General features: G+C 36.3%; 1 protein-coding gene across 5 annotated transcripts in view; it reads left to right on the top strand.

Moving 5' to 3' along the window:
* The window catches only part of SLC26A7 (solute carrier family 26 member 7), a 198,697-nt gene that overhangs the window by 109,260 nt on the left and 71,834 nt on the right, over positions 1 to 17,603 (top strand). For 4 of the 5 annotated variants that reach the window (XM_061171383.1, XM_061171386.1, XM_061171384.1 and 1 more), the window contains one exon: positions 14,572 to 14,724. In XM_061171383.1, coding sequence (XP_061027366.1) covers positions 14,572 to 14,724 — 153 coding nt within the window. Of the gene's footprint in view, positions 1 to 14,571; positions 14,725 to 17,603 lie in introns of those variants that run through there. The other variant, XM_061171387.1, reaches the window with a different exon arrangement.

The following is a 17,603-nucleotide window of genomic DNA, read 5'->3' on the forward strand; positions in this document are numbered from 1 at the left end:
GAAAATAATTGAAGAGATAATAGATGAAAACTTCCCAAACATGGGAAAGGAAACAGTCACCCAAGTCCAAGAAGCACAGAAAGTCCCAGACAGGAAAAACACATGGAGGAACATGTCAAGACACAGAGTAATCAAACTGACAAAACTTAGAAACAAAGAAAAAATGTTAGAAGCATCAAAGGGAAAAGCAACATAACAAACAAGGGAATTCCCATAAGGTCATCAGCTGATTTCTCAGCAGAAACTCTGCAGTCCAGAAGGGAGTGGCATGATATATTTAAAATGATGAAAGGGACGAACCTACAACCAAGAATACTTTACCCAGCAAGGCCCTCATTCAGATTCGATGGAGAATCGAAAGTATTACAGAAAAGAAAAAGCTAAGAGAATTCATCACCACCAGACCAGCTTTGCAACAAATGCTAAAGGAACTTCTTTAGGTGGAAAAGAAAAGGCCACAACTAGTAAAAAGAAAAATACGAATGGAAAAGCACACCGGTAAAGGCAAACATACAGTAAAGGTAGGAAATCATCCACACACAAATATATCAAAACCAGCAATTGTGAGACGAGGAGAGCACAAATGCAGGATATTGGAAATGCATTTGAAAATAAAAGACAAGCAACTTAAAACAATCTTGTTTATTTATAGACTACTGTATCAAAACCTCATGATAACTGCAAACCAAAAATCTACAAGAGATAAACACACAAAAAAGAAAAAGGAATCCAAACACAGCACTAAAATTGTTATCAAATCACAAGAGAACAAAAGAGGAAGGGAAGAAAAAGACCTAGAAGAACAAATCCAAAACGATTAAGAAAATGGCAATAAGAATATACAAAATCGGTAATTCCCTTAAATGTAAATTGATTAAATGCTCCAACCAAGACATAGACTGGCTGAATGGATACAAAAACAAGACCCATATATATGCTGTCTACCAGAGACCCACTTCAGATCTAGGGACACATAGAGACTGAAAGTGAGGGGATGGAAAAAGTTATTCCATGATAAGGGAAATCAAAAGAAAGCTGGAGTGGCAATACTCATATCAGACAAAATTGACTTTAAAATAAAGACTGTTACAAGAGACAAAGAAGGGCACTACATAGTGATCAAGGGATCAATCCAAGAAGAAGATATAACAATTGTAAATGTATGTGCACCCAACATAGTAGCACCTCAATATATAAGGCAAATAAAACAGCCATAAAAGGAGAAATCAACAGAAACACAATAGTGGGGGACTTTAACACCACTCTCATCAATGGACAGATCATCCAGACAGAAAATCAATAAGGAAACACAGGCCTTAAATGACACATTAGACCAGATGGACTTTATTGATATTTATAGAACATTCCACCCAAAAGCAGCAGAATACACATTCTTCTCAAGTGCACATGGAACATTCTCCAGGATTGATTACATGCTGGGCCAGAAAGCGAGCCATGGTAAATTTAAGAAAATTAAAATCATATCAAGCATCTTTTCTAACCACAATGCTATGAGTTAGAAACCAACCACAAGGAAACAACTGTAAAAAAACACAAACATGTGGAGGATAAACAATATGCTACTGAACAACCAATGGATCACTGAAGAAATCAAAGAAGAAATAAAAAAATACCTAGAGACAAATAACAATGAAAACACAATGATCCCAAACCTAAGGGATGCAGCAAAAGCAATTCTTTTTAAAATTAATTTATTTATTAATTTTAATTTTAATTTTTTATTGGAGTAAAATTGCTTAACAATGCTGTGTTGGTTTCTGCTGTACAATGAAGTGAAACAGCTATATATATACCTATATCCCCTCTCTCTTGGACTTCCCTCCCACCTCCCCATCCCACCCACCTAGGTCATCACAGAGCACCAAACTGAGCTCTCTGTGCTATACAACAGGTTCCCACTAGCTATCTATTTTACACACGGTAGTGTATTTATGTCAAACCTAATATCCCAGTTCATCCCACCCTCCCCTTACCCCCATGTCCACACGTCCATTCTCTATGTCTACATCTCTATTCCTGCCCTACAAATAAGTTCATCTGTACCATTTTTCTAGATTCCACATATATGCATTAATATACAATATTTGTTTTTCTCTTTCTGGCTTACTTCACTCTGTGTGACAGACTCTAGGTCCATCCATATCTCTACAAATGATCCAATTTCATTCCTTTTTATGGCTGAGTAATATTCCATTGTATGTATGTACCACATCGTCTTTATCCATTCATCTATTGTTGGACATTTAGGTTGTTTCCATGTCCTGGCTATTGTAAATAGTGCTGCAATGAACATTGTGGTACATGTATCTTTTTGGATTATGGTTTTCTCAGGGTATATGCCCAGTAGTGGGATTGCTGTGTCATATGGTAGTTCGATTTTTAGTTTTTTAAGGAACCTCCACAATGTTCTTCATAGTGGCTGTATCAATTTACATTTCCACCAACAGTGCAAAAGGGTTCCCTTTTCTCCATACCCTCTCCAGTTTTTATTGTTTGTAGATTTTTTGATGATGGACGTTCTGAGCAGTGTTAGGTGATACTTCATTGTAGTTTTGACTTGCATGTCTCTAATAATTAGTGATGTTGAGCATCTTTTCATTTGCCTCTTGGCCATATGTATGTCTTCTTTGGTGAAATGTCTATTTACGTCTTCTGCCCATTTTTTGGTTGGGTTGTTTGTTTTTTTGGTATTGAGCTCCATGAGCTGTTTCTATATTTTTGAGATTAATCCTTTGTCTATTGCTTCATTTGCAAATATTTTCTGCCATTCTGAGGGTTGTCTTTTCAGCTTGTTTATGGTTTCCTTTGCTGTGCAAAAACTTTTAAGGTTCATTAGGTCCCATTTGTTTATTCTTGTTTTAATTTTCATTACTCTAGGAAGTGGGTCAAAAAAGATCTTGCTGTGGTTTATGTCAGAGTGTTTTTTCTATGTTTTCCTCTAAGAGTTTTAAGTATCCAGTCTTACATTTAGGTCTTTAATCCATTTGGAGTTTATTTTTGTGTATGGTGTTAGGTAGTGTTCTAATATCATTCTTTTACATGTAGCTGTCCAGTTTTCCCAGGACCACTTATTGAAGAGGCTGTCTTTTCTCCATTGTATGTTCTTGCCTCCTTTGTCATAAATTAGGTGACCATTAGTGTGTGGGTTTATCTCTGGGCTTTCTATCCTGTTCCATTGACCTATATTTCCGTTTTTGTGCCAGTACTATACTGTCTTGATTACTATAGCTTTGTAGTATAGTTTGAAGTTGGGGAGCCTGATTCCTCCAGCTCTGTTTTTTTTTTTTTCCTCAAGATTGCTTTGGCTATTTGGGGTCTTTTGTGTTTCCATACAAATTGTGAATTTTTTTGCTCTAATTCTGTGAAGAATGCCATTGGTAGTTTGACAGGGATTGCATTGAATCTGTAGATTGCTTTGGGTAGTATAGTCGTTTTCACAATATTGATTCTTCCAAACCAAGAACATGGTATATTTCTCCACCTGTTTGTGTCATTTTGATTTCTTTCATCAGTGTTTTATAGTTTGCTGCATACAGGTCTTTTGCCTCCTTATGTAGGTTTATTCCTAGGTATTTTATTCTTTTTGTTGCGATGGTAAATATGATTGTTCCTTAATTTATCTTTCTGATTTTTCATTATTAGTATATAGGAATGTGAGAGATTTCTGTGCATTAATTTTGTATCCTGCAACCTTACCAAATTCGTTGATTAGCTCTAGTAGTTTTCTGGTGGCATCTTTAGGATTATCTATGTATAGTATCCTGTCATCTGCAAACAGTGACAGTTTTACTTCTTCTTTTCCAAATTGTATTCCTTTATTTCTTTTTCTTCTCTGATTGCTATGGCTAAGACTTCCAAAACTATGTCGAATAATAGTGGCAAGAGTGGACATCCTTGACTTGTTCCTGATCGTAGAGGAAATACTTTCAGTTTTTCACCATTGAGAATGATATTTGCTGTGGGTTTGTCATATATGGCCTTTATTATGTTGAGGTAGGTTCCCTCTATGTCCATTTTCTGGAGAGTTTTCATCATAAATGGGTGTTGAATTTTGTCAAAAGCTTTTTCTGCATCTATTGAGATGATCATATGTTTTTTATTCTTCATTTTGCTAGTATGATGTATCACATTGATTGATTTGTGTATATTGAAGAATCCTTGCATTCCTGGGATAAACCCCACTCAGTCATGGTCTATGATCCTTTTACTGTGTTGTTGGATTCTGTTTGCTCATATTTTGTTCAGGATTTTTGCATCTATGTACATCAGTGTTACTAGTCTCTAACTTTCTTTTTTTGTGATATCTTTGTCTGGTTTTGGTATCAGTGTGATGGTAGCTTCGTAGAAAGAACATTGAAGTGTTCCTCCCTCTGCAATTTTTTGGAAGAGTTTGAGGAGGATAGATGTTACCTCTTCTCTAAATGTTTGATAGAATTCAGCTGTGAAGCCATGTGGTCCTGGACTTTTGTTTTTTGGAAGATTTTTAATCACAGTTTCAATTTCAATACTTGTGATAGATCTGTTTATATTTTCTAATTCTTCCTGTTTCAGTCTTGGAAAATTGTACCTTTCCAAGAGTTTGTCCATTTCTTCCAGGTTGTCCATTTTATTCACATATAGTTGTTTGTAGTAGTTTCATATGATCCTTTCTATTTCTGTGGTGTCTGTTGTAATTTCTCCTTTTCCATTTCTAATTTTATTGATTTGAGTCCTGTCCGTTTTTTTTTCTTGATGAATGTGGTTAAAGGTTTATCAATTTTGTTTATCTTCTCAAAAAACCCGCTTTTAATTTTATTTATCTGTGCTATTGTTTTCTTCTTTTCTATTTCATTTATTTCTGTTCTGATCTTTATGATTTCTTTCCTTCTACTGACTTTGGATTTTCTTTCTTCTTCTTTCTCTAGTTGCTTTAGGTGTAAGGTTAGACTGTTTATTTGAGATTTTTCTTGTTTCTTGAGGTGAGATTGAATTGATATAAACTTCCCTCTTAGAACTGCTTTTGTTGCATTGCATAGGTTTTGGGTTGTCTTGTTTTTGTTGTCATTTGTTTCCATGTATTTTTAAAAATTCTTCTTCGATTTCTTCAATGATCTCTTGGTTATTTAGTAGTGCACTCTTCAGCCTCCATGTATTTGTGTATTTTACAGTTTTTTTTTTTTCTGGTAATTGATTGCCAGTCTCACAGCATGTAGTCAGAAAAGATGCTTGATACAATTTCAATTTTCTTAAATTTTCTGAGGCTTGATTTGTGACCCAAGATGTGATCTATCCTGGAGAATGTTCCATGTGCTCTTGAGAAGAAAGTGTATTCTGCCACCTTTGGGTGGAATGTCCTATAAATATCAGTTAAATCTGTCTGTTCTATTGTGTCATTTAAAGCTTGTGTTTCCTCATTTATTTCTGTGTGGATGATCTGTCCATTGGTGTAAGTGGGGTGTTAAAGTCCCCTACTATTATTGTGTTACTGTCAATTTCCCTTTTTATGGTTGTTAGAATTTGCCTTATGTACTGAGGTGCTCCTATGTTGGGTGCATAAATATTTATATTTGTTATAACTTCTTCTTGGATTGACCCCTTGATCATTATGTAGTGTCCTTCCTTGTCTCTTGTAACACTATTTTAGTGTCTATTTTGTCTGATATGAATATTGCTACTCCAGCTTTCTTTTGATTTCCATTCGCATGGAATATCTTTTTCCATCCCCTCACTTTCAGTCTGTATGTGTCCCTAGGTCTGAAATGGGTCTCTTGTAAGCAGCATAAATATGGATCTTGTTTTGGTATCCATTCAGCCAGTCTGTGTCTTTTTGCTGGAGCATTTAATCCATTTACATTCAAGGTTATTATCAATATGTATGTTCCTATTACCATTTTCTTAATTGTTTTGGGTTTGTTTTTTGGTGTTTTTTTCTTCTCTAGTGTTTCCCGCCTAGAGAAGTTCCTTTAGCATTTGTTATAAAGCTGGTTTGGTGGTTCTGAATTCTCTTAGCTTTTGCTTGTCTGTAAAGCTTTTGATTTCTCCATCAAATCACAATGAGATCCTTGCTGGACAGAGTAATCTTGGCTGTAGTTTTTTCTCTTTCATCACTTTAAGTATATCCTGCCACTCCCTTCTGGCCTGCAGAGTTTCTGCTGAAAAATCAGCTGATAACGTTGTGGGGATTCCTTTGTATGTTATTTTTTGCTTTTCCCTTGCTGCTTTTAATATTTTTCTTTGAATTTAATTTTTGTTAGTTTGATTAATATGTGTTTTGGTGTGTTTCTCCTAGGGTTTTTCCTGTATGGGACTCACTGCACTTCCTGGCCTTGATTATTTCCTTTCCCATGTTAGGGAAGTTTTCCACTATAATCCCTTCAAAAATTTTCTCATACCCTTTCTTTTTTCTCTTCTTCTTCTGGGACCCTTATAATTCGAATATTGGTTAGTTTAGTGTTGTCCCAGAAGTCTCTGAGATTGTCTTCAATTCTTTTTATTCTTTTTTCTTTATTCTGCTCCTCGGCAGTTATTTCTACCATTCTGTCTTCCAGCTCACTTATTTGTTCTTCTCCCTCAGTTATTCTGTTATTGATTCCTTCTAGTGTAGTTTTCATTTCATTTATTGTGTTGTTTGCCTCTGTTTGTTCTTTAGTTCTTCTAAATCTTTGTTAAACATTTCTTTTATTTTCTTAATCCATACCTCCATTCTATTTCTGAGATTCTGGATCATGTTTACTATCATTACTCTGAATTCTTTTTCAGGTAGGTTACCCATTTCCTCTTCATTTATTTGGTCTTGTAGGTTTTTACCTTGCTCCTTCATCTGTGACATATTTTTTTGTCATCTCATTTTTTTATTGATTGGTTGGATTGTGTTCCTGTCTTACTGGTTGTTTGGCCTGAGGCATCCAGCACTGGAGTTTGTAGACTGCTGGGTAGAGCTGGGTCTCAGTGCCAAGATGAGGACCTCCAGGAGACCTCACTCTGATGAATATTCCCTGTGGTCTGAGGTTCTTTGTTAGTCCAATGGTTCAGACTCAGAGCTCTCACTGCAGGAGCTGTGGCCCAACCCCCAACCCACGTCCCAAGATCTCTCAAGCCACGCAGGGTGAGAAAAAGAAAAAATGAAAAAAAGGAGCAGAAAATAGCAAAGAGTAAAAAATAAAATAAGATTAGAAAAATAAAAGATATGTTAGAAAGATAAAAAATAAAAATACAGATGAAACAACAACTGAAGGTAAAACAGAACCACAATAGTGAAAAAGAGGAGGAAAAAAAAGCCAGAAAAGGCTTTCGCTGTGTGGGGCTGGGGCTTAGGAAGGGGTGGAGTTTAGGTGGTGGGCGGAGCCTATGCTTAGGACGCACATGGCTAAGGGGGCTAGGGGGTTGGGCTTTGGCTCAGTGTAGCACAAGGCGCCCATCAGTGCTTCTGGCCTTGGAGGGTGGAGGACCAGGTCCAGGACCCCAGCAGGCTCACTGGGCCTGAGTGGGTGGGGGAAATGCCTGCAGTGCTTCCCCTGATTCCCCGGCCCCGGAGGGTCCCCCCAACCACCTCTCCTCCTTTTCCCCCCCTCCTCCTTCCCTCCTACATCCCTAGGACCCTTGCAGCTGGAGGTGGCCTCAAAGGGCAGAGTACCAAGCCTGGGAACCCAGCAGGCTTTCCAGGGCCCAAGTGAGTGTGGGAAGTGCCCTCCATGCCTTCCTTGATCCTCAGATCCCAGACAGCCCCTCCTCGTCTGCCTCTCCTCTTCTCCCCCACCTCCCTCCTACTCCCCTAGGACCAACGTGGCCTGGAGGGGGCCTTGGAGGGCAGGGGACCCGGCCTGGGAGCCTGGCAGTCTTCTCAGGGCTGAGTGGGCAGGTGAAAGGGCTGCTGCACCTCCCCTGATCCTCCTGTTGTAGAAGGTCACCCACCCACCATCCACCTCTTCTACTCTTTCCCCCACCTCCCTCCCTCACAGGCTCCTAGGACCCACGAGTCTGGAGAGGGCCCCAGAGGATGCAGGACCAGACCCAGGAGCCCAGCAGCATTCCTGGGGCTCAAGAGGGTGGGGAAATGTCCCCCACACCTCCCCTGATCCTCCAATCCCAGAGGGCCCCTCCATGTTTGCTTCTCCTGCTCTTCCCCCTTCTCCCTCCCTCCAACGTCCCTAGGACCCACAAGGCCAGAGGGGGCCCCAGAGAATGGAAGACCTGGCCTGGAGCCCTGCAGGCTTCCTGGGGTCAAATTGGGCAGGCGAAATGCTAGGCATGCTCCTCTGTGATCCTTCGAGACCCTTGAGGGTTCCTCCAGGCGTGGGAAACCCTCCCCTCCCAGCCACCCCTCAGGGGCACCAGTACTGTCCAGCCTCCACTTCTCCTCCCCCCTCACTCCCCCCACATCCTACTTGGTCACTCGGGGGTTCCTCCCATCTCTTTGGGCATCGAGGTCCCCCAACAGTGTCTGGCAGGTGCCCTAGATGTGGGGAGACATGAACTCTGTGTCCTGCCCCACTACCATCTTTACAAAAGCAGTTCTAAGAGGGAAGTTTACAGCAATACAATCTTACCTCAGGAAACAAGAAAAATCTGAAATAAACAACCTAACCTTACACCTAAAGCAACTAGAGAAAGAGGAACAAACAAAACCCAGAGTTAGTAGAAGGAAAGAAATCATAAAGATCAGAGCAGAAATTAATGAAATAGAGATGAACAAAGTAATAGAAAAGATCAATGAAACTATAAGCAGGTTATTTGAAAAGATAAACAAAAATGATAAACCTTAATCACACTCATCAAGTAAAAAGGGAGAGGGCTCAAATCAATAGAATTATAAATGAAAAAGAAGTTGTAATGGACACCACAGAAATACAAAGGATCATTACAGACTACTACTAGCAACTATATGCCAATAAAGTGGACAACTTAGAAGAAATGGACAAATTCTTAGAAAGACACAACCTTCCAAGACTGAACCAGGAAGAAATAGAAAATATGAACAGACCAATCACAAGTACTAATATTGAAACTGTGATTAATAAACTCCAAAAAAAACAAAAGTCCAGGACCAGATGGCTTCCCAGGAAAATTCTATCAAACATTTAGAGAAGAGTTAACACCTATCATTCTGAAACTATTCCAAAAAATTGCAGTGTTTGGAACACTTCCAAACTCATTCTATGATACCAACATAACCCTGACACCAAAACCAGGCAAAGATACCACAAGAAAAGAAAATTACACATCAATAACACTGATGAACATAGACAGAAAAATCCTCAACAAAATACTAGCAATCTGAATCCAACAATACATTAAAAGGATCATACACCAAGATCGTGTGATTTATCCCAGGGATGCAAGGATTCTTCAATACACACAAATCAATCAATGTGGTACACCACATCAACACACTGAAGAATAAAAACTATATGGTCATCTCAGTAGAGGTAGAAAAAGCTTTTGACAAAATTCAACAGCCATTTATGATAAAAGCTCTCCAGAAAGTGGGCATAGAGGAAACATACCTCAAAATAATAAAGGCCGTATATGACCAACCCACAGTTAACATCATATTCAATGGTGAAAAGCTAAAAGCATTTCCTCTAAGATCAGGAACAAGACAAGGATGTTCACTCTTGCCACTTTTATTCAACATAGTTTTGGAAGTCCTAGCCATGGCAATCAGTGAAGAAAAAGAAATAAAAGGAATCCAATTTGGAAAAGAAGAAGTAAAACTGTCACTGTTTGCAGATGACAGGATACTATACATAGAAAATCCTAAAAATGCTACCAGAAATCTCCTACATCAATGAGTAAAGTAAATTTGCAGGATACAAAATTAATACACATAAATTTGTTGCATTTCTATACACTGGCAATGAAAGATCAGAAAGAGAAATTAAAGAAATGATCCGATTTACCATCATATCAAAAAGAATAAGATACCTAGAAATAAACCTACCTAAGGAGGCAAAAGACCTGTACTCCAAAACTTTAAGATGCTGATGAAGAAATCAAAGATGACACAAACAGATGGAGAGATATACCATGTTCTTTGATTGGAAGGATCAATATTGTCAAAATGACTATACTACTCAAGGCTATCTACAGATTCAATGCAATTCCTATAAAATTACCAATGGCATTTTTCACAGTACTAGAACAAAAAACTTTACAATTTGTATGGAAACATAAGGACCATGAATAGCCAAAGCAATCTTGAGAAAGAAAACTGGAGCTGTTGGAGTCAGGCTCCCTGACTTCATACTCTACTACAAAGCTACATCATCAAAATAGTATGGTAGTGCCACAAAAACAGAAATATAGATCAATGGAACAGGATAGAAAGCCCAGAGATATACCCATGCACCTATGGTCAATTAATCTACAACAAATGAGGCAAGACCCTACAATGGAGGAAAGACAGTCTCTTCAATAAGTGGTGTTTGGAAAACTGGACAGCTGCATGTAAAAAAATGCAATTAGAATATTCTTTAACAGCATACATAAAAATATCCAAAATGGGTTAAAGACCTAAATGTAAGACCGTATATTATAAAACTCTTAGAGGAAAACATAGGCAGAACACTCTTTGAGATAAATCGCTGCAATATCTTTTTGGATCCGTCTCCTAGAGTAATGGAAATAAAAACAAAAATAAACATATGGGATCTAATTAAACTCAAAAACTTTTGCACAGAAGGGAAACCATAAAAAAATGAACAGACAACCTCCAGAATGGGAGAAAGTATTTACAAACAATGAGACCAACAAGGGATTAATCTCCAAAATATACAAAGAGCTCATGCAGCTCAATATCAAAAAAACAAAGAGCCCAATCAAAAAATGGGCTGATCTAAACAAACGTTTCTCCAAAGAACATATACATTTGGCTAAAAAGCACATGAAAAGTTGCTCAACATCACTAATTATTAGAGAAATGCAAATCAAAACTACAATGTGGTATCACCTCTCACCAGTCAGAATGGTCACCATCAAAAAATCTACAAACAAAAAATTCTGGAGAGGGTGTGGGAAAAAGAGTACCCTCCTACACTGTTGGTGGGAATGTAAACTGGTACAGCCATTATGCAGAACAGTATGGAGGTTCCTTAAAAAACTAAAAATAGAGTTACCATATGAGCCAGCAATCCCACTCCTGGGCATATATCCAGAGAAAACCATAGTTCGAAAAGATACATGTGCCCTAATATTCATTGCAGCATTGTTTACAATAGCCAAGACATGCAAGCCACCTAAATGTCCATATATAGATGAAAAGATAAAGAAGATGTGGTACACATATAAAATGGAATATCACTCAGCCATTAAAAAGAATGAAATATTGTCATTTGCCTCAACATGGATGTACCTGGAGATTATCATAGTAAGTGAAGTAAGTCTCACAGAGAAAGACAAGTATCATATGATACCACTTATATGTGGAATCTTAAAAAAATGATACAAATGGAATTATTCACAAAACAGAAACATACAGATTAGAGAATGAACTTATGGTTACCAGTGGGGAAGATAGAGGGGGAGGCATAGATTGGGAGTTTAGGATTGACTTATACACACTGCTATATTTAAAATTGATAAAAAAAAAAAAAAATTGATAACCAACAGGGACCTACCGTATAGCATAGGGAATGCTGCTTAATATTCTATAATAACCTAAATGGGAAATGAATTTGAAAAAGAATAAATACGTGCATATGTATAACTGAATCAGTTTGCTTTACATCTGAAACTAACAACATTGTTAATCAACTATAATATAAAATAAAAATTTAAAAAATATAAACAGAATGAACATGAAAAAATATGTTGAGTGAATGAATAAATAACTGCAAATCCCCTTAATATGATATAGCTAAGTATTGATAGTGAGAAAAGAGGAGTGTGAGTTCTTCTGTCATTCTGCTTATTCAGGGTAACATCTACTCCTATTTACAGATTTATTGTTACTATTACTATGTTAGACCAAATCTTTTATTCGTTCAACAGTATTTATTGAGTGCCTGCTATCTGCCAGACACTATTCTAGGAGTTGAGAATCCATCAGTGAAAAAAAAAATGTATTAAGAATGTCCAAATCAGATAAAAACACATTATATAAGTAGTGGTGTGTATGAATGTGTTTGTGTGTGTAAATGTACATTAAGTGTTTCAGAAAAGTCTCCTCTCTAAAGAAAATTATAAAAAATAATATATGTATATGTTGGATAGGCTATTTTCATTCTTTGAAATATCTCAAAATGCATTTGTTTATATATATTGATATTTTTCATTTTATGTCAAGTTATATTAAATGGCCAGTTTAAAGAATTACTAATATTATAGTCTCAAAATGAGCTAAACTCCTATTTTATAAAGCAGATTGATCAGTTCTGACAAAATAGTTTACTTATTTATCTATACACATATAAACTATCATTGCTTCTCTGAGGTCTGGGAAATGAATGATGATCTTCAATAGGAATTTTTATCTACTGAAGTGTAGTGTGTGATAGCATACCCAAATGACTCGATTTATACTAGAAATGAGAAATGTCAATGTGTGTTTAGGAGGCCTAGACCTATATTAAATGAGCATGTGTAAATGTGTGCATGTGTGTGTGTTTGCACACGCCTGTCCCTGTCCCTATTTCTATCTCCAAATGCCACCCATCTCCTGCAAGCCATCTTTAGCTGTGATTTCTCCATGTGGGTCCACATGATAGTCATTAGTATAACTCCTCATCAGCCTATTTTTCTATTGTGCTCTTCGTGCTGGTTGTAACAAGCCTCTGCCCACCTCCATGTTCTTCTGGAGCATCTTGTGAGACGTAATTTGCTCTACAAATTGTAGTTTAATTCAGACAGACAATAAAAACCCCGGGGAGAGTTTCTCATTCCTTTCATTCTAGGGTGGCCATTTTTATTACTGCAAACACATGTTCTCAAAATGCACATTACAGCAAATTTGGTATGGCTTGAGAGTTTTTCACATTTCTCTGATTTCTTATACAAGCACTGTCATGGCATACTTTTAATGCCATGGATAAAACAGAAGGAATAAGCCTCTAAATGTTTTAAAATGTTTGGATGCTTGTTTTATTCTTGGCAAATCATCTGAATGATAGTCTCAATTTTATCTTAGGATCATAATAAATCATCAGAAAGCTGTGTATTTGGACCAAATTTTCTTGACATCCCTCTGACTGCATCCACTATAGAATATATTTCTTTGAGTAGCATTTTGGATTTTTGTCCTGGGCTTTGAGTAAGGGGTAACCATGAGAAATGGAACCTGCTTCTTCACTTGCTGTAGGAGTTCTGTGAACAGTTATTATCCACAGCTTAGGCAGAGAGGAAAAATATTGTCTGCATCTCAGATAACCATGATATTGTAGTACCTGATTTTCTTTCCAAGGAGTGTAGAATACTAGAATGCTGTGAAAAAGGTAACAATTAAAGCTATCTTAATTATTCCTTAATGTATTTGATTACACAACCAATTTTTTCTAACTGTGTGGACAAAGGAGATTCTGGATTCTACATTACCCTGATCCCTTTCACCCAACAAGGCTCCATGTTAACTGAGTATATTTTCTTTGTTTGTTTGAAAGAGTTACAGTGTTAATGATAATATTCAATATATAGAATCCATATTCAGATAGCCTGATGTACCTCATTTACACCAGGTATGTTCCTGATCCCTGGATCAGATGGGTTCAATTAGGAAACCTACTGAGCAGAATTTTAGGAGATGCTGAGGAACATAGTCTATATAAATTCTTTTGATCTGTTGTCTATATAGTATTTTAATCCAATATTTTTAGTTGTGGTCAAATTATCTTTGAGATACTAAAAAGAGAGGGCAAAGAACACCAACAAGTTGGGCTACTATAAGAATTGTCTCTATGCTAAAGTAAAAACTAGTTTTTATCACTTGAAACTACACTTAATAAATCAGCAGTGGATGAATAGAAATGAGTTTATAAAAATCAGATTTAACATATTCGAAGAAAAGAAGGAGTTGAGACATTTTGAAGATAAATATTTAAGGCCTATGTGAAACCTTTAAAATTATACAAGTCATACATCTTTGTAAGAGAAAATTTGGAAGATACAGGTTATCACAAATATCTCCTTACACAGAGCTATTAGCTTCCAGATATATCCATTGATATTTAAAGTATGTGTGTATTTTGATTCTGGGGTTTGAAGAAGAGTGGTGGGGTTCAAGGGAGCCTATAGTCCCCTCACTTGCTCTTAATGATGAATCTGCATGTAGTTAATGAGTTTTAGCATCTCTGCCCATAAGTGTCTGGGGAGGAGCTGGAAGTGTAGTAGTGTCCTTATGTAGGAAGGAACAAACACTGTGTTTGGTGGAAGAATCAAGGGCAAAGCAATTTTGTACATGCAAATGAATTATAGCTTGCTCTATATCAGCACTGACTACCCTTCTATGTCCCACCTTTCCACTTCCCACCCCTTCAGCTATTTTTTACAAAACATCACTGAGTTCATTTGGGGGCCAGATTTTAGTTTTGATATATTGTGGGTGATCCTGAATTTTGTTTGTATTTTTCCTCATTACTGTAGATCTATGCATATGTCTTTGAAAACATCAAGTCTGTGCGACTGGAAGCACTGCTCTTATCCTTGCTGAGCATCGCGGTGCTTGTTCTGGTTAAAGAGCTGAATGAACAGTTTAAAAGGAAAATTAAAATTGTTCTTCCTGTTGACTTAGTCTTGGTAAGTATGAATCAACATTTAGCATTCTGCCCTGCAATGCTTGCAGTTGCTGTGGGTAACCTGCAGAGGCTCACATTATTGTCTAAAGTAAGCCACAGCTAATCCTGTCTCTCATTAAAGCAGGGCTAATTTGTGTGGCTATACATTAATGTAAAGACAGGAAATATTTTGAGTCAATAATTTTAAAAAGGAGGCACACATGTTTTCAATTTTCACAGATGCTTGTATTTTTTTAGGTAAATAAGAGAACATGTAGCTTAAGATTTTAAATAAGGAGACATTTCTAAGGATGAGACCTAAAAGATCTCTGGCATGATTCTCCTAAAGCAACAAAAAATGATACCACATCCTATTGATATGTTATTTGTATGGCATGATGCATAGAAATATTATCAATTGACAAATGTCCATTAATGATTGATAAATTTATTGACACTGTTTTTATTGACCCAATTTTGCTTTATTAAAGGATACTCATGATTTTCACTAGCCAGGGCTGATTCTCTAAGATTTTTTTGTTGTTGTTGTACTTGTCAAAGCAACAAATCATACTTTGCTCCTAAGGCTTATGGCATTAAAAAATACATTTTGAAATTTTAAGTGCCTCTAATGGGAACTCTTAACTAAACAAAGCATTACATTGAAAATGAAATGTTAAGCCAACCACAGTCTACTAACTTACTTATTATTAATTGGTTTTAGTTTTTTAATGGTCTTTGTGTTATATACATGTATATGACAAGTGGTGTCTAAATAATTTCACCTATTGAAATATCCCTTCATACTGTTGAAATGGTATAGGTTTATGTAAATGTATAAGGCTAGCACATTGGCAACTGTCTCTGAGGGATATGACTTTTTTTCTGCATAACTAAGATGGATGGCTTCTCTCCATAATTAGGCCTTGTATAATTTGTAGAGATACATATAACATATATAATCTATATAATGTGTGTGTGCTTGTATATGTGTGTGTATTTCAAATAAGCCATACAAGTGGAGGGTGCTATGATTATTAGTAGTTTTCGTGGAAACAACTGTGACACATATTTTATTCCAAAGTCCTATAGGTATTAAGGAATGCTTATTATATCCTGTGTTGTTTTGTGGTTTTATTTCTGAAAGTAAAGTAAAACTTGCTGTAAATTAGGAATTGATTTCCCAAAATAAAATCCTTTTTTGTATGATGGTATACAGTTTTCAGTAATGATGTATACAATTGTATTGATTTTTTTCCCTAAATGTGTTATTTTAATAAATATCTCATGAATGAGTTTGAAGTTTCCTTGGATTTTGGAATAAATGGGACTTTATTAATAATTCATTTGATTTATTAAGAAAAAAGTCAAGCAGTGAATATAGTTTAAGTGTTAAGTATGTAAATGTTAAGTAAGCAACTCTCTGTAATAACAATTGAGGAGAGGTAAGCAGCCTCTTCTGATTGTTTGGATGTAGTGTATGCCTCTTTTGAATTCCTATAATATTTTATAATATATGTCCCACCTTGTAAAAAAAAAAAAAAAAAGCTTGATTATATGTTTCATGAAACCAGAAATTGAAAATAACCTTGGGGAAGAAGACTCTTGAACTCTTTTTATTCAATACTGAATAAAACACTGAATAAGACAGTTGTTCATTCAATACAAAAATTGTAAGAATTATCCTTACAAAAAATAAAAGGTACTCCTTATACAGTGTTGCCCCTAATATGTGTAAGACCTAAGGCAAAAATAATAATGCAGGCCCAAATACTTGAGTTATAGATCAAAATGTTAAATAAAATAGGCTCTATTTTCCTATCTTGACTAAAATACCTTAGTGATTACCTTGAAAGTCAGGTTAAAATAGAGAATTCTCCTAATCCTTTGGGTTCTGTCAGAATGTGGCAGCAAGGGGAAAGCCAGTCTCTTGGCCTGCCTCTTCTCTTCCTACTTCAGCTCTATCTCATCTACAGTGGGATTCATAAGTATAAATGTGGATACCCTTGCCCCACAACTGTCCCTTGGCCTTTCTTTGGGTTACACTGGAAGGATAGACCTGGTGAAGGTATTCTGGAAGTAGACTTGGAGCCATTTAGGCAGGAAATTATAGATTCCTGACGATTCAGGGTGTGGTCCAGAAAGAGGAGTCCAGGTTTGAGTTGGGTACCTCCCTTTGCCCCCACAAAACTCCCATTTTATGGGGAGAGCTACAGTTGGAGGATGACCAGATTAGAACCTTCTAAAGCACTGTCTGAAAGACCAAGTTAGTGACTTAGATTACTTAATTTTAATATTGGCTATGTGTATTAAACACCATGTATTCTTCCATTTTCAATAAGGATCCAGCATCTTGTGACTATGGTGTATTTTCTTTTACAGCTCACAGTATTTTCTGACTTGATATAAATATTTCATGAAAATTGTTAGCAATTAAAGTTTATTATTGGCTTAGGAATTTTTGAATACATTAATACTTCTGATTCCAACCTAATAGCCTGAACTTTTAACTACTACTATATTCTGTAGAAAATACAATTATAGCACAATATCTATAAAGTTTAAAGTATAACCTGTAGAGTTTTGCTGCCTTTAAAAAATATCCTCAAGACTCTTTTGCTTTTTAAGTCTATTCAATGTTTTAAAAACTTCTATAAATTCAGTTAAATATCATCACAGAGAACAGAAATGCACAGGAAAAATCCCTACAAAATAATATTATCGGCATTGTTAGATATTCCTTATTTTGCTAGTGTGATTTTGTTATATCTTTTTTCTGACCATGTATATGGTAAATTTGTACTTTAAATAGGTAATTAGTGTGTCTTTTTTAAACAAAAAAGTGTAGTATATAAATAGTTATACCAAACTGATATGATAACCATGTGAAATTTACAGCAC

This window comes from Eubalaena glacialis, chromosome 17 (genome assembly GCF_028564815.1).
Source record: "Eubalaena glacialis isolate mEubGla1 chromosome 17, mEubGla1.1.hap2.+ XY, whole genome shotgun sequence".
In the NCBI taxonomy this organism is placed as follows: domain Eukaryota; kingdom Metazoa; phylum Chordata; class Mammalia; order Artiodactyla; family Balaenidae; genus Eubalaena; species Eubalaena glacialis.